The sequence below is a fragment of the Anopheles maculipalpis genome, chromosome 3RL (assembly GCF_943734695.1).
Source record: "Anopheles maculipalpis chromosome 3RL, idAnoMacuDA_375_x, whole genome shotgun sequence".
In the NCBI taxonomy this organism is placed as follows: domain Eukaryota; kingdom Metazoa; phylum Arthropoda; class Insecta; order Diptera; family Culicidae; genus Anopheles; species Anopheles maculipalpis.
The window spans coordinates 58,780,413-58,798,958 of NC_064872.1; the positions used below are offsets into that span (position 1 = coordinate 58,780,413).

The 18,546-nt window shown below is 40.6% G+C and overlaps 2 protein-coding genes across 2 annotated transcripts in view; one reads left to right on the forward strand and one right to left on the reverse strand.

Annotated features, from left to right (window-relative positions):
* LOC126562597 (uncharacterized) overlaps positions 1–18,546 on the forward strand; it is a 36,981-nt gene that overhangs the window by 15,801 nt on the left and 2,634 nt on the right. Inside the window, exons 2-6 of the mRNA XM_050219144.1 lie at positions 8,431–8,554; positions 13,048–13,133; positions 13,273–13,368; positions 13,756–13,818; positions 14,743–14,826. Of these exons, the coding sequence (XP_050075101.1) occupies positions 8,431–8,554; positions 13,048–13,133; positions 13,273–13,368; positions 13,756–13,818; positions 14,743–14,826 (453 nt within the window). The remainder of the gene's footprint in view (positions 1–8,430; positions 8,555–13,047; positions 13,134–13,272; positions 13,369–13,755; positions 13,819–14,742; positions 14,827–18,546) is intronic.
* Positions 3,258–4,359, reverse strand: LOC126562728 (serine protease SP24D-like). Its single transcript, XM_050219296.1, is given in 3 exon segments — positions 3,258–3,442; positions 3,530–3,902; positions 3,972–4,359. Coding segments are annotated over 3 exon segments (876 nt in total). The 5' UTR covers positions 4,325–4,359; the 3' UTR covers positions 3,258–3,292.

Below are 18,546 nucleotides of genomic sequence, written 5' to 3' on the forward strand. Positions count from 1 at the left end.
AGCTTTCCATTCGGATCTTATTGTCCTTAGCACTGCGCTTATTTAGATTGAATATTGAATTTTTTGAGAGTCAAGCAGCCAGGAAGAGTGTAACATGAATATTTTACCAAAAGTTAGTAGAATAATAAGCAATTTATTATTCATCTCTCCGTTAGTCTATTTGAATTCATAGTCAAGATACTGGCAATAATATTTCCCATTAATTCTTTGTGAACTATTTAAACCATTCGACATCTCTTTAGCTGAATTTACTTGAACTGGAATAGGACCAGTTCTTCGTAAGGGAGAACGATTGGTTATCGGTTCTGTCCTAACCGGTGTCGGCATCTTTGTACAATCGAGCCGCGCAGATGGTGAAGTTGTAAGACGTTTCAACTTTAGTTAGACCGAACTCAGCTCAGCACACTTCCTGCAGAAGTAAAGTTTGTTTAATCCAGCTCATTAGGAACTTATTATTAAATTTGTGTGTCACATTATTTAAGAACAAAAACCACAAGTGAGCCGAATGTGACGAAAATAACCAACATTTCCAGGAAAGAGTGGATTTCATTGCAAAAATAATTGGGACACATACAATGACATTATGCCACAACATTCAAGACCATAATATGTTGAAGCAATTCAATTTGCATTTCAACAAAGACAAACCTGCTTGCTGGTATGCCTATTTAGGGATTGAAAAAGCATAATTTTGTGATGAATTCCTTCTTTATTGGTGGCTATAAGGTAAATTTTAAATGAATTTTTTGTGTCAAAACTAGACATTTTAATTTAGTAATTGATCAGATACTGTGAAAAATAATTAAAAAATACTTTAGAATTGGCAAAATCGCTTGGTCACAGACCTGAAGCTCGTTCATAACCATTGATATTTTTTTGCGTATTATGGAACGTTATGAATTTCATTTCATTTAACTAATTATCCAGTGTTATTGTACAGAAAGAGACAAAGAGTTGAAAGAGGACTAAGCTTTCAGTAGAGGAGGAACGACTTCTGCTCTCGCTCGATGCTATCAATATGGACTAGAGCCAAGGGACATCAGATTACAGAGCAATATTCCAGCGAAGATCTGACCAGCGAACAGAAAAGTGCTTTTAAACCCAGTCTACAAAAAGAGTGGCGGTATCATTCACACAGTCTACAAAAAGGGCGACAGACTGGAATGCTCGAACTATCGTGCCATTTCAGTCCTCAATGCCGCCTATAAGATCCTGTCCCAGATCTTCTTCTGTAGACTTGCCCCCCTTGCTACAAATTTCGTCGGCAGCTACCAAGCGGGGTTTGTTCGAGGCAAATCCACCACCGACCAAATGTTCACTCTTCGGCAGATCCTCCAGAAGTGCCGAGAGCGCCAGATCCCTACGCAACACCTGTTTATCGATTTCAAGGCGGCCTACGATACCAATGTCAATGTCGCGGATGGCATTGATATCGTTTGCAAGGCGACAGCGAAGGTGTGTGAAGCGTACACCCGACTGAAACGTGAAGCAGCAAGAATTGGATTGATGATCAATGCGACGAAGACAAAATACCTACTTGCCGGAGGCTCTGATCGTGATAGAGCCCGAGTGGGAAGCAGCGTGTTAGTTGCCGGCGACAACCTCGAGGTGGTAGAGGAGTTCTGATATCTTGGGACTGTCGTAACTTCGGATAACGATGTCAGTAGCGAAATCCGGAGACGCTTTGTGCAGGGGAATCGTGCCTATTACGGTCTTCATCGTCTGCCGAGGTACAGAAAACTTCGAGACCGCACGAAATATGAGATAAATCGCACACTTGTTCGCCTGTTGGTCTTATATGGCCACGAGTCTTGGACCATCCGAGCGGAGGATGCAAACGCTCTTGGCGTGTTTGAGCGTCGCATCCTCCGGATCAACTTTGGCGGAGTGTTGGAGCATGGAATGCGGAGAAGAAGGATGAAACTCGAGCTTGCTGAGCTGTATGGAGAACTGGACATCCAGACGGTGGCAAAGACCGGCAGGATACGATGGCTGGAGCATGTTATGAGGATGCCGGTCTCATGCCCCGCCAAGAAGGTATTCGTCAGCGACCCCCAGTTCGGCACGAGGCGTCGGAGAGCACAGCGAGTTCGTTGGCTGGATCAGCTTAAGCGAGACCTGTCGGAGATCGGGTGCCTACATTGATGGGAAGCTGCAGCAAGGGATCGAGTTTCCTGGAGATCGATTGTTGACCGGGCCATGTCACGACGTCGTGCTCTTTAAAAGAGCAGGTCAACATGAGTGAGTGAATGAGTGTCGCGGTACGGTGGTATAGGCGACAGCGGCGCCGATCTTCAAACGGCAGAACCAGGATTCAAATCCCATCCGGATTTTCCACCTGCAGTCAGCCATTCGATGACTGGCGTTACCTTAGAGGTCTTTAAGCCAAGAATAATGTCTTATAGCAGCAAGAGATTTCCAGGCTCTGGAGTGCAGTCAATGAGAGGCGTAAAGGTGAAATCGCGGTCCATACACCTAAATCCTTAGCCTAGTACACAGGGATAGGACAGAGGAGAATGTGAACAAGTAAACGAGATGGCTTGACACTTATTAGGACAGAGGGTTAATAAGGGTTTATAATGAGTATAAAAAGCATATAAAATTAAATAGCCATTGTTTAAATCAACAAGACTCTGTTTGTTTAAATCAGTTGTATCTTGTTTTAATCAACAAGAAGTTTGCTTTAAAACGGTAATGCAGCAAATAGAAAAAATCAAATTAAATTGAACAAATTGTAATCGATGAATAATAAACAAAATTAAGACCCAAGCCATGAAAAAAGGACACGATAAGCTGTATGAAATTGTTGGATAGTAAGTAATAATAGGTGTAGAAATAGTTGAATATCGATAATATTCTTTAAAAATGTATTTGCTGGGAATATAAAACAACAGAGTGTCATAAATAACATACATACATACAAAACATACTTGCCTTCTTTTGTTTCAACCAAGAAAATGAAGTAAAATTCGGCTTAAAAATTAACACCATGAAAATCATACACATAACACACAAAAATTGCAAAACAATCCATATCCCCCCAGGTTTATTTATATTCGCATTCTGAAGTGAAACATACTAAAAGCTTCCACCACTACTACAAATGAATCTGCAAGTTACCGCGCGTGTAGCTTGCAAACAGCAATCAGTTGCAATCTCAGTTGTTCTTCCGCCCACTGCAACAAACAGACGTCACACACGGCATCAGGTGAATAAATATTGCCCCCTTCCCTTTTTGTCTTGCCTTTTTTTGTGTGGCAAATAATCACAGCAAACCCCACGAACGGTATGACTAATATCGGCGCATCGTTGTCTGAATCCAGGGCACAAAGTCGGACACCTTCGCGTACCCATCCGGGCTGCTTGAGCCGCAGTAGTTGATGATGAAGTTAGCAACACCGACGAGCTGATTGTTCAGCACGGCAGGACCACCAGAGTCACCCTGTTTTTTGTTATGGTTGAAAGGAAAAAATAAAGATACATCAAATGATGGTCTTGCGTCTTGGGGAATGTGAGGAGGCAGACTTACATTGCAGGCACCATTATTCACCGGTGAGGTAAAGCAAATAAGTCCGCTAGAAATACCGGTCGCAGCACGGCACTGCTGATCCTGGATTACGGTAGCACGATTGTATCGAAGGAAGGTGGATATTGGGCCACCCTGATACGTGCGACCCCACCCAGAGATAATGATCTCACTGCCTGCTGGGACACTGGTCGTTCGAAGGGCAATCGGTCGGATGTAGGCCGAAGTGGGCAGCGATAGTTGGAGCTGCAGCAGGGCTACATCATTTTGGAAATTGCCGTACCGTTCGTGTGGTATCACTCTTGCTACCGTGCGTCGTACACCGGCATTCAAGTTGACTGATCCGGCCAAGACAACGAGCGTGGATGCTGGAACACTAACGAAGAACGCTATGTTTAGTTACCACAAGCTTTACTCCAAAATAAACACGATCACTTGCACTTACACCATTGCACCATTGTAAACACAGTGAGCGGCGGTCAGCACCCAGCGGCTAGCGATCAAAGATCCTCCACAGGTGAGTGCGTTCGATCGCAGCAATGCCACCTGATGAGGGAACTGTCCTTCTGCGGCCATTGAGCCACCAACGATACGTGCGCCCTTGTAAAACGGACGACCAACGGAACTACTGGGTGCGATGTCATTCTGCTCATTAAGATGGAAGCGTAAGCCAGACGCCACAGTTAAGCAAGCCAACAGCAACACCACCACCACCACACGCCGTACACAACCGTCGATGGCCATTTTCACGGGGAGGGGGCGTTCAGTTCAGAGTTCCACCGGAAGACTAATTTCCATCCCACGCGCGGGAGGCTTATTTAAACGGAAGCAAACCATTGTGACGGCACTTATCGGCCGTCGAGTGGACGCAAGTCATCAAACATCTCTCGCTCTCCCGTCGCACCATCAGCAAGTACGAGCGGAAGCGGCGAACCACTCTTCGGTTGGTGGCACATTATCTGTACACGCGTCTTGGGCGCGTCAAGATTGCACGAGGGGAATTCCATGCTGGCACTGTTGGGTGCGATACTCGGTGGTTGGTGGCCAGAATGGAGGACATTCCGGTTTCAAGGTGCGTCTCTGTGAGAGCTACTTATCACGGAACGGCACAAGGACACTTGAGTGAAGAGGCTGAGAAGGCTCAGTTGAAGAGCGTCGTATCCGTTCTACTTCCTTAGGGACTATAAATTATTGATGAGCAATCGCAAGGAAAATGAAGGACGTGATGAACGTTTGGTTGGATGGTTTGATGGTTCGAAATTTAAATGCTCTTGGAAAGATTACAATTTTGAAAACAAACTCTGCCAATAAGTAGGAACCTAAGAAGAGCAAAAAACATCGTTTGAATTGAGAAGTATAATTTGGTCTTAATTTACAAGTTGAAAATCAATTGATTGCGTACTTTATTAGACTTGAACTTGCATCAAATCCTTCTAGCGTTAGGACTGAATGTTGAGGAAATATAGTTACGAGTAAATTCAGTCTTCTTCTCCTTCTAGGCGTATCGACCTCTAAGGTCACGCCGGCCATCGGAATGCTTACTAGACTTACCGATGCCACGCAGTTGGATAGTCAATCCTCACTGTCCGCATGGGATTTAAATCCCGGTGTTGCCGTATGAAGATCGGTGACGCTGTTGTCTATACCACCTTCAGTCATGATCCTCAAAATTGTACCTTAAGCTTACCAAGAATGTAGTGACAAAAGAATTAAAAGTAGAGTTTATGTTTCTTATTCTGATCACAACAGGTGGCATACTGATACTCGGATATACTGGTCTCGTAATATCCAAGTGTGTTCTTCTTGGAATAAGGACCTATTAGGTCACGAAGACGAAGTACAAGTGGCGCTTTGGTGTTTAACTATACACAGAAAATATTTGTTTTATATTTGGCGGGGCGGCCCGGTGGTGTAGGCGACAGCGGCGCCGGTCTTCAAATGACAGGACCGGGGTTCAAATCCTATCCGGACCGTCCCCCCGTAGTGAGGATTGACTAACTAACTACGAAGTATTAGCAGTAAGCCATTTTCGATGTCCGACATGACCTTAAAAGTCGTTAAGCCAAGAAGAAGAAGACGGTTAGTAATTTACCTCTTAGAAAGTAGCTTTTACAGGATTTTGAAAAATCAACTCATTGCAAACAGCCTTATATGTAAATACATTTATGGCACCGTAATATGTCGTACGTAAAGGGAAAATATCCTGCAGAGCTTGAAAAGGATTGGAGTTTTATCCTTTTCGGTCTCTCCTTGCCCATCAGCAACCTTTCCTTGTTCATGAACATCCGCTAAAAAAGATGCCCCTTTGCCCATTCGGGTTACGTTGCGATTTTCTTTGTCCAGATCAACCTACAAAAATTATTCCAGATGAAATTTAAACCTAAGACCTTCCGTACAGTTCATCCATCGGTAAAGATTGGTTTCATGGGACAGCATTTGTTGCTTTTAATGTCTTCCAAGCGCTTAACAGTCTCGTTTCACAGCGGAGAACCCGCTGAACTCATGGATGGCTTGTAAGCATAGGATATTTGACACCATTCTTCGAATATCGGTGTTGAAAATTAATATGTTTTAAAAGGTTGAATCTACCGGACGTTCAAAAAATTTGAATACGTTTCCAATTTTCATCAGACAAAAAATTAAGCTTATCATTGTATTTAAAGTTTAGGTTTTATAGAACACGATTTCAATTAAAAATAGGATAAAGCGACACAAAACCACCATTGTGACGAGTGTTCAAAATTGTTTAATTTTATGTTTCCTCTCTTATTCTTTTAACAATTGTAGAACAGGGAGTTGCTCAACCCCAGGAAGGATTCCTGCAAAATTTTGTACGGTTGATATTCATTGATATTTGTGAACCGATTTTGATCAATCACTCACATTTTCTAGCTTCAATATACTCATCTAATGATGGCCCAAATTAAAATAAAACATTGTCTAGCAAATAATTAATGCATTCATGGATTTTTGTATGGCTTCTGTGAAACAAAAACATAAATCAAAAGTGAAATTAACACCAGCTATTTTAAATGATTCATTTAGCTTATGACCCTCCGATAAAAGCTGCATAGCAACAACCAATCCAAATTGATAGTATTCTACTTGGCGAAACGGCTACAGCAACACCTTTGGCATATTCTATTGAAACGATAAAATGTAATCTGAAGAGCATCCCATTGCATCTATAGATATCAGTCGTTGGTGGGTCGTGTACCACACTGTTTTAGCTCTTGCTTTTTACACTGTAAACCCTACACTATTTGTCCAACACTCAACCTCCATTCCATGTGCTACATTCTTGCGCACCAGAGTGTTCCCCGTCCATTTGCCCATAGTGCCCACATTTGCAAGGTATGCAAATACTTTCACACCTGACGATAAGATACCGAAACTATACAGCTGACAAAGATGACAATACCCCTTGCCGCCGTTTTGTCTTAACCCTTCATACATCCCTGCCCGATCCCCGATCGTCAACACCCAGCTGTGATACATTTCCGATAAGATAAGCTACCGTCTATCTCGAAACCGAGACGCATATCGGAGGCGTAAAGAATAATTGGGAAATTAAAGCGAAAATCTTCTTCATTCCGGCGCGGCACAACGACCTTACCTTGGAGTTGGTGCGTGCGTACGATATACGCTATCATACGCTTCAAGGCACTTGCAGTGGCTACGCTGGGTCAGGGTAACTCATCAACTTACCGGTACTGGAAGGTCGAGCTACGTCACGCCGTGTTCTGTTTGACTTTCCCCGCCTCAGCTCTCTCCCTGTATCCTCTCTACAAAGATTCGCGTTAAACTGTGGGCTTATCAAGTTGCTCCAGTTTGTCTTTCGGCTGCCGGACAGCTTCCATCGGCCCGATGGAAGCAAAAACAAAAACTAAGAACGCTAAGCTTTTCTGGGAAGATATTAAATTTCATGCGAACTTACAGACACAAACATACACACACACACGTGCAGTGTCTTAAGCGGGCATTTGAATGCGGAAAGATTTGTGAAGCCATGACCACCACCGTAGCAGGCAAAACAAGGAAACATAATTCGTAAAAGCATTCTTTCCTGCGTTCGGTTCCGGGAGGTAATGAAGCAAACAGCACAACAACAAAAAATGTATTGGAATTAGGTTTACTTATATTTGGGATTTAACGGATGGCAGCGAAATGCACAAAGTATCGTAACCAGTGGGGAAGCCTTTTCACAACTAATCCGCTTTGATGAGTAGCGAAAAATCCATGGACCCTTAAATAATTGTGCTAATAAATTTTGGCCCGCTTGGGCCGTCGACTGCAAAGCGGGCAAACATTTTCGGCCAAGCTTCAATATTGATTTCAGAAGGCAGTTTGTTATGTTTTAATCCTTCATTTTGATACGCTGACTAATTGTCGTGGATCAATTTTATGACACAAATTTTCCATATTTTCGCCGGTAAGCTAAATTGATAAGTTACCAGTAGGTTCGGCTTACCGATAAATACTTTGCTTGGAATTTACTATATTCTTGTAAGCCTGTGTTACAGTAATTGGCGAAGATTGGCAAAGATGGGACCTAGAACCGTACACAATCGAATGACTTTCGAGAAGATCATTTGACAGAGCAGTCCAGCTACGATCTGATTAATCTGATGGTTGACGTCACAACACAGTGGAAAAGGATTGTAAATAAATGAGCAATTAGCCTGCGCCGTAACTTAATTGCATTCCTGCCATAAATACCGCTCTTCATTATCGTGCGTTTTACAATTGATTTATTTAGCCGCTTTTTAATAAATTTTTAACCATCTTTCTGCTTTCTTCTCATAAATAAGTGAAATGAAAACAAAACAATAAAACTCACCACTCCCTACTGAATTGACGCGTCTTTCATTTTTCTTTTTGCGTTTCCCAAATTTTACTTGCAGATCTATTTCAGCATATCCTGCATAACGATGTCGCTGTTTCTGCACGAGGAACGTCGGTATCTGAGGGGCGAGGTAGACAAACCGATCGGCGAAAGCTTCCTAGAACGGGACACCATCTCCGGCGGTACGTATGCAAAGTTATGCTGGGATTACCGGTTCGCATGTCGTTTTTCTTTTTGCTTGCTGCCAGCAACTGATGTATGCTTATTTGTTTTTTTGTCGTAGTTTCGCGCCAATACGAGCACAGTAATGCGTATGAATAAATCCCTATGTGTGTTTGTGTTGCTATGCCATGTTTGGAGCAATGGTTCATCAAAGAAAAGTTTTCTGAGTTCGCTTTAAATTATGTACTATTTTTCATTTAAACGGTGCATTAATGTGTTACGAACAAGTTTCAATTATGGTAAAATATTCAATACCATTTTACTGTTCAAAGTTTTTGTTTGTATTTATTTCCTAATTTTAAAGCTTTTGTAGGCTGTTCAAATGTTAATCAACTAGTATCTTTTTGTTAGAAATATATCACCTGTAATGACCCTTTACAGGCTCTTACATGCAGCAACATGCTGGTTAAACTATTTTCCAACCAAATCGAACTCATCCATCCATGGATCGAATAATCGAAAAAAAAAACGGAATGAAACTGTCAGGTGCACTCCTAAACACTAATCATTTTTTTATTTTCAACTTTAAGATGACGGCTCTCTTCCAATCAGCCAATCCCGAAAAAAAGTTATTTCTTAACTGGTTCCAAAATTATTTAGATTCTATTATTCTACTGTACTTTTTACTAAAAAGTTTACTGTTTTACTAAAAGGATTAAAAGTATTATTGTAAAGAGTTAGTTCCTTTGTATTAGGTGCGCGAGCGCTACAAAGATTCGACTATTTTTCGGTACTTGGTATGTTCATATGTTTATAATTGATTGGAAGTAATACTTCGTAACTTTAAGACGAGCTAGCTCGGTTATTAGAAACGTAAAAAAAGGCTTTTTTCGGGTATTATTTATGCATATGATGTCAAGTACTACTAAGAGCATGCGATGAGTGATGAGATCGCCTGTCATCTCTGCAATATTACGCTAGAGAGGATCATGCGAGAAACTTCGGAGGAAAACTTCGGGGACCATCTTCTATACAGGGTCGAAACATTTAATATAATTTTTTGAGTATTTTTTTCTTGAAACCATATTAATTTACTATCTTTTTGGCATATTGAGTATAACCCCCCCCCCCCTCCTCCCACCCCTCCCCGCTTTGTACTTTATCACGAATTGAGACTTTTCTCATACGAATCACACGCGGCACGCACCTGTTCCTTTGGCATTTCGTACCAGATCTTGGAAAGTACGTTCATGAATTGGTCGACTGTGTTCAGTTTATACTCGTTTTGCTTGTCCAGCATGTATGATCATACATAGTAATCAAGGGGGTTGAGATCCGCGGAACTAAGTGACCATATAATCTAATCTAGACATCCCGTCAAATTCTCCTGATACCTCGCTTGAACGATATTCGCCGTGTAGGCCGGAGCGCCGTCTTATTGGAAAATGTAAGGATCTTTCCCGAAGAGATCCTGAAACGTCGGAGCGACAACCTTCTCCAGAAACTCGGTTTTGTTGTACGTGGCATTAATTTTGACGTTTTTCTCAATAAAAACCAGTAGGAGCTTCCCACGCCTGAACCATCACCGACTCGGCATTCTGGATGTGGAATGTTTATATTCGTGTTTAAGAAAACACGAACTCCTGGCCTGCGTACCGCGAAAGTATCAATTTGCATCTCTCCAGGCTCTGCTTCTTTGCAGCCTACATTACTCCTTGTACTTAACGTTTCTTGTAGGGCTTGTACCCTAAGTCCTTCGTCATAATAGTGTGAGTCGTCCCGATTGACACATTCAGGTCAGCATCAGTCTTCCGGATCGAGCGGGACATTTTTCGACGGATCCGCTCTCTCACCACTTTGATGACTGCTGGCGCCCTCGACGAACGCGGCCGCCCGACGGTCTTGTACGGTCCTTGGTCGAACCCGACTCCCGGTACCGACGGATGGTAGTATAAATCAAATTCTGCTTCACCCCGTGACATTTGAACCGCCGAAATATGTCACCGGGCTGCTCACCTCCCAAAAACATTTTTACTATAAGATCGCGGCACCCTTTCATCGTGTACTCTGTGCACAATCTAAGTGACAGTTAGTCGACACCACATGCAACGGATAGCCAATACATGATACTAAAGCTGACACCAATATTAGTACACAGAATACACAACAACAAATCGATGAAAAGTTTAAGTGGTTTATGGCTCTACTATGTAGTAGAAGCATACTAAAAGGTCGATAAAGTGGCACAAAACAGATAGGTTATGGACAGATAGTAGTTTAAAGTCGCTCAAAACTTCATCTTCCTATGATTGGATTTTAGTCCCCGTATGCGTTGAAGGACAATGGAGGAACTGCTACAATGGTAAGTTGTACGGTGGTGTCACCATCTTGCAGCCAGACTTCAGTGAACTGGGCACGCCATAAAAATACCACCAGACAATTAAACCCGTAAAGACTTTATAGGCCATTCGCATGGACAGAGTAGGCGTAATTGACTGAAATTTAGTTGAAGTGATGGCGTTGATACTTCCGCCAGAACGGCCGAGATATACGATTAGCAGACGACGGTTCTAGACCGTGACAGGTATCGATTATTGTTGTGGCAGGTTAAGATCGCGTAGCGTTTGTAGTTCAATGAAGAAGTAAGAAACTTCTATTTTTCTTTTATCCTTCACTTTACGTTGAGATTTTTTTATTACTTTTAAAACATTATCAACAGTGCCCAAATAGAAGAAACTGCACGATATCTTTCAAAACAAATACGATTAAAGAACGTTCCATAAAGACGCATATTTCTTGTTTATAATTCACAATTCTTCAAACAAACTTTCCAATCACGTCTACCTACGTACACTTGCCAACGGTTCTGTGGAATCTGTTTTCCAAAGATTATATCACGAACCTCCAAGCAAACCAGTCAAACAGAATATATCTATGAATATAAAAAGGAGAAAAAAAAATCATCCACTCAACTCCAATCCGCTGCGACACTCACATCACATTGAATCGCCAATTAGCTCATGGAAAATGCATTTCAACACACCCACCGGCATCGACAGCCCGTAACGACCGGAACGGGTGGCATCGGTGTTGAATGGAAAAATAAAGTAACTGGAACAACCCATCAGCACCTTGGTAATTTTCCAATCATCCTTATGGTATTTGTATTTATGATTATTATTGCTGTGGCCCAGTCCTTTGCATTTCATCAAAAATCAACACACAAACGGACAGACACACAGTAAATTTTCCTTGTCATTGAGCAGGATTGGTAGAGTGCCCTCGTTACCGGTACTCGGTTTGTTGAGGCTTTCGCAATTGAGAGTTTCATCTTCAAACGGATAATTGCCATTGCATAATTAATGCAGTTGCATGACAAGGTTTTTGAGCGGACAAAGTATGGAAATTGTATTGCACGCCCAAGCATTCGGATTGACAGATTCGGTAGCATCAAAAGAGCAGGTTACAGACAATTTCCTTTTAAATTGAAGGAAGCTGGCAAGAGAACTTTTGCTAGAAATTGGGAGAGTGTGTTAATGAATTTTTACCTTTTGCAGTACAAAAAAAAGGTGTAAACTCTCCAATCAACTCAGATGAGCAGTTCAGCAACAAAGAAGAGAAGTCGGTATCGTTACATCGTTAGGTTAAAATACAATTTTAATTCGTATGATTTCAAAAATTTATAATGAAACACCCGTAAATCCGATTTTGTATTCACATTCAGGTTCAATATCGATGATAAGCGTACCGCGTCCCCCTTTTTGAAACATTTATTATGACGCTTGGATTAAAATGTTTCCAACACAAAGAACCTGAAAATGCAATGCAAGAGGCTTATAATAATTATTGAAGTTGATTAAGCAAAAACCGAACTCGATCCTTTTACTGACGATTCATTTCGGACAGCTTTTCATAAGAGAGCCTTCTGATGGTGGGGGCAAAACAACATTCAGGCACGTACAAAAAAAGGAAATAAAAGCTTTTCCTGTTGAATGTGAAGGATAGGTATTCCTATTCTTTCTTGTTTTTTTTTATTCTTCTTGCGAAAGAAAACGCTTTGATTGAAAACTATTCAAACAAAGCATTTTTTCCAGTCTAAATTCTTAGAATGCAGCCATTAAAGCACACTAGATGAATGTTTATTCTTTCATTTGTTGCTTCTCCGACACCACACAAGTGGGAGGAGAGGAAGTGGAGGTGGAAAATCGAGCCTTTTCAGAAGAAAATATAAACTTTCTTTCTTTTGCTTCTTCGAGGGTTTATTTTTATTGATTGTTAGGGTATTGTTGATCGACACAGACTTTTAATGTTACGTGTTGATACGATTTGATGTAAGTATTTTGCTTTTGTCTTATCGAATGCTGCTGGAATCAGCCACTTCGCAGAAGCTTTGCCAGTACCAGATATTTAATAAACATTTTTAAATACTTTCAAATTCTTTCCAGGTTCTTGCCAGGAGCTTCAAACAAAAATATCTTACTGACCTTTTCTTAAACAATCTTTTTCCTTTCAGTTACGGTCAAATTTAATGTGCTGCTGCTCATCTTCGCCACTCTGGGCGTGCTTTCGTCCGTGCTTGTTCTAATCGGATTAAAAATGGTACGAATCAACAAGCGGGCATTTTATTTTCCTTTCACAGTGTTTGTTTTCCCTGTTTTTCTTTGCACTGTCGCCTGTAAACCTATAACCAAATTATTTTCACGATGTTTTTTTTTTTCATTCGATTTCTCTTTTCTAGAACAACCGTGGCCTTCTGTTGCCATGGATTGGGGTCATGATAGCGGATCTGCTGGTGGAATGTGCACATTTTGTCTATCTGATCGCTATAGAAACGGTACAGTAAAGAATGCGTCCCAATGTTATGGATAAATGCGAAAGAAAATCTATGAATAGATTTCGACCTTACTAATTGTCTACATGAACGACTTCATGCACTTGCTTTGAGTGATAAAATTGGATTAAACTGTTGGACAACTGGGTGAATTTATGTTACAAAAAAAATATATTCGATCATTGCGAAAAACGTTACAAAAAATTAGCTTTATTAAAATCAAGAGGCATCGTGGTGGTTTGAGTTTTAGTCTTCCAATAAGTAAGGTTGTTGGGTTTAGGATAAAGACTTTTACTCTCGTTTACTAAATTATTATCTGTTCTCATCCTTCGTTCTATAATTTGAGCTAATAGTGAAACAAAACTCATTTGTGTTTTTTTTATTTTTCAGCTTAAATTTGAACCACTAACGGCGATGCTGTTTACCATCGATTTTTTCATCATGTGTCTTAATGTAAGTATAATAAAGGTTCAATCGGTTCAATCGGTAATGCAAGATAGTGAATTGTATTGCCTAACATGCTTAATCGTATTTTATATTTAGTATTTTATTTTGTGGATTCATTTGTCGTAAAAATTCTTTACTATCATTGTTCATACTATTGTTACAAAACGTTGCTCAACTATGCGTGAATCGCATTCCACATGAATAGAAATGATGAACTTTAATGATGCTTTTCTAAATCGAGTTTTCTATCTCATCTATGTTAAGTACTGGGCGTCTCCATGAAGAAGCATATCATAAACTTTTTTTTTAGTTGTTTTTAGCGTGAAATTATAAAGATATAGATGAAGGCGCTATGCTAAGTTCTACGCACAATGAATTTGCAATATATTTTACACATTTTATTCTAGCATAAGCACCTAACCCCACAGGTTTTGCTAAAAAATGTAAAAGGAGACGCCTGGTAGTTCACAAAAGTATGGTTTCGATTCACAATTTCGATCAATACTTTTACACGCAAAAATAATTAAAGAATAAGTCATTTTCGTGTAAATGTACAGATAAGATAACGATAAGTCTACATAAAAAAGAATTTCTCAAGGCATGTGAATTTCAAGAACAATTCTAGCCATTGTAATACTTTTTGCTATTCCGGTTACTAAACTGGCCACCAGTCAAAGCATTAGTGTTTGCTGAATTTCATACGCTTGCGGAACAAAACATGCTAGCCACATGATGTCTGTTTCGGAAATGCTAATTTCTTTCCCACCACTATGTCAGGCCCATACATTGAATCATTTCGCGTACAAAATAACTGCCACAGGCCTTAAAACTAACCTAATCGAACTGCAGACCACTATGTTCTGACCTATATGTGTATCTGTCCCTCGAACTTCCCATGCTCTAAACATTGTTTATCGTACCATTTTGCAGATTTACTGTTTGCTGTGCGTGATATCGCAGTACCAGGAATATAAAGCAGGGCGCGGACAGGCCGATGACGATTCGTACACTTGCGTAAGTATCACCTGCAGCAAACCGGTCTTTATAAGTGCCTCTTCCAAATAAATCCCTTTCCGGTTGGTGCCCGGTGGCAGAAGCAAAGACGGCGCGGCACAAATCTTGTACGATTGATATCGATACCGTACACCACTGGTGCGGGTCCAAACAAGACAGTTAATTACATTTTGCCCGATACGCATCCCCACGAGGGCCTTCAATATTCCGTTTGACATCGATTTGACATCTGTTCACAAGTTCCATGTGTTGGTTCGGAGAATCGTTTGGGGCGACGGGCAACCGCCTAAAGTTTATTTTAGCGTACTTGATTAAAGTCGAAAGCAAACAAACACGCTTCGTTTAAAGCACGCTGTTAGTGAGCCAGACAAAATCAATAAAAATCTGCGCTTTTAGTGTGTTAGTTGTTTTACTGCTGGTTTTATTTACACCGTCTGCGTGTACTAAACCTTTCGAAATCGCAGTGTTTGTCAAGATTAAATTATATTCAACACGTTTCCCCACTCGTCCATGCTGTATTTACCCAACCCTTCAAAACACAACATACACACACAACTTTCCACCATTCTAGACCGCCTTGGTTATGGCCTTTTGCCAACTTCCGGGTAGTATTGCTCTATGCGGCCAACCAATAATTCATAACTTCCGCAGCGGCAACAATCCCAACCGAGCGAACGGAGTATTCAGCAGACCCATTAATCATACTATGAACAAATAAATTCCGAGGTTTTCAGTACCGGCTGCCTGACCGACGGCTTTAATCTCTCCGGACGTGTAATGTGGCGGCGCAGCACCCACATTTCACTGCTAGAAAAAGAAAACTGAGGGTGATGGAAAAAAAACGGCAACTCTGAAGCATTGCGCTTCATTCTTCGAACGCCTTATTTTTTCATGAATGATTTATCCCCATGGAAAATCCAAAATTGGCTTGATGAGGCTTTACAAAAAAAAAAACAAAAAATCGCTCATTTCTTTTCCCTCCCAATCGCAATGGAGGATGCGAGAGTTTATTGGCCAATACACAATAGTGAGATTTTCGCGCGATTATAATATCAAACGAACATGAAAGCGCTTTTTCGGATGTACAAATTTGATTGACGGTGACAAATTAAACGTCAAGCGATGAATTCTTTTTAGAAGTACAACAATAAAACCTAGCTTTCCATATATTAACCTTGGCAGTATCAAATGATAAGCGCAAAGACCACAAACAGGGAGGAAAAGAAGCTTATGAGTTTTATGTGGTTTCTATTTTTGGGGATGTGTAACATACGATTTGTTTCTTATCTTGCTGGTGTTTGAAATTAAATTAATTTTTTCATCCTTGATTTATTGCAGTTTGATCTAGATATATATTTGTCAACGTATTTTACTTTTGTTAAGAACATAAAAATAAAAAAATGAAGGAAATTTCTTATTAGTCACTCACAGTGCTGTAAAAGCCAACAGCACAGTAGTGACATTCCGCATTTTTTTTTTATTGTGGGGTTTGAAATTTTTATTCTCTTACGTTATTAATACGACGGCTGGATATCGTTTTCTTAACACCATTTTTTACATCAAAAAACCACAGATGTAAATGTCTTTTTTCTACGTAAGGCGTCATGTTCGCTGATAAAATAACCGCTTAAGTCAACCTTTCAGCTATAAAGAATCCTTTTCAGCATTAAGATACTGAGTTGATACTTTTGTTAATCTTGTTACCCGTTCCTAAGTATTTTATTTAACTAGATTTGGCAGACAACATTATACTACTGTGCCCGAAAAATAAAGTGACTTTGCGTTTTCGTTTTCTTAAATAGATTTTTATTAGGCCATCGCCATCGAAGTAATCCCCTTCCAATGCAAGGCACCTCTATCACCTCTTCTCCCACTCCTCGAAGCGGAAAACGCGGATGCTGGAATGTCCTTTAGTTCCGCCGTCGCTGCGACTTGTATCTCCTCGATATTGTTAAAACGGTGTCCCCGAAGCGGCCGTTTTAGCTTGTTCGTCGGCTCGGCGAAGTCGGCTGGTGCCAAATCTGGCGTATACGGCGGTTGCGGAACAATATGGGTGCCAGTTGTCGCAAAAAACTCCCTCAAAATGATGGCCTATGAATGGATGTTCCGAAAGGTCTCGGAAAGGGCCGACGATTATTGACCACTAAATCCTTGATTCAGACGATGTGAGCTTCGTCAGTCGTGGTGGATGGTCTCCCCGGATGGTCCTCGTTTTCGACCTTCTCACAGCCAATCTTTAAATCACCGTACCATTTGTACACATTTTTCTTCAACATAGATTCTTCCCCGAAGGCTGTTTGTAACATCCGCAACGTTTCCGAAGCGTTTGTTTCGTTGCGCAAACAAATTTTGAATCATGCGCGCTGCTCCACAAACTTGGACATGATCAATTTGGACAAAAACACTGGGCGGAACTCCGCAAACAAATTGTCACTCCTAACCGGGCTGATGTTGTGACCTGAAACGTGGCAGAACTGTCAAAAACATACATATTGACAAGCGAAAAATAAAAACAAGGGGTTTCTTTAGGCGCGCGAAATTTGACATCCAATGTCACTTTACTTTTCGGACACAGTAGTATACACTTAACAATCTACATGAAAATATTAAGTGTAGATGAAAGCTAAAAAGTCCTCCCAAAATAGAGATATAAAAAGTATAGAAAGAAGAGCGAAGGACTTTTTTTGTATAATCTTTCTTTTGCTCAAGTTTTTGAAAGTTTTAGATAAAAATAATTTGGAAAAGAATTTTTTGAAATTAATAACAAATATTTTCATATGTTTCCAGACAAAAGGCACAAACCTGTCTTGAGAAACATCCCCATATATTCAATGTTTTCTGTAAAATTCAAATATAGTAAACATGATGCCAACTACTTGGCTCCGGATCGTTTAGGTTTTTTTTCACAAATCTTTGAAAATTTTAAGAATTACATTTTAGTAATTATAGTTATATATTTCAATAATCGTTTGGTAGCATACTGCCTCTCAGCAGTTGCTCTGCGTTTTTGGGACAATTACCCTGACTACCGGACCAGGTGCCTGCTGCTTGGGCTTCAGCTCCTCGAGGAAAGAAAGCTGAACGTCAAGCGATTGCTCCTGACGGGGCTGCTAAATGGCCAGGTTGAATATCTCGTGCTACTCTCGGCTGCAATCTCTACGGTCAATAAACCAAATTATTAAATTTTGTAATTGCGAAATTTACCTCAAATTCCATGTCCTTTGAGATCAACACCTAGATAGGATTTCCTGATCTGATAAACCTGGAAATTCGTGACTTGCATTACCCATACTGAAGTAGTCAAAAGCACCTAACTGAAAGGCCGGTTGGCTGAATAATCATCCTAATAGGAAGTACTTCCGAGAAACAACTTTCACAAAACAATTTTACCAAATTCCAGATTTTTCTATTACCCAAGATTGTTTAGATTAGCAGACCTACGTATAATATTTTAATTGATTTGCACAAAGGATTCCCAAGCAAGCAACTATGATTTGCATAAATATGTGATCAGCAGACGCCTACTTTCAGCAACCGCACAACCATTCGGTGTTGTGGTCGTTAGCATCACAAAAGCAACAATCCGAAATCTGTACGGCGCTAGACCGGTTTTTTTGTTGTTGTTGCCTCAATCCTTCCATCTTTACAATCCTACGCATCTGCGGCCTATCCTTTCGTCTAACCGGATTTCATACGCTTTTTCTCTATTCTCTTTTCTGA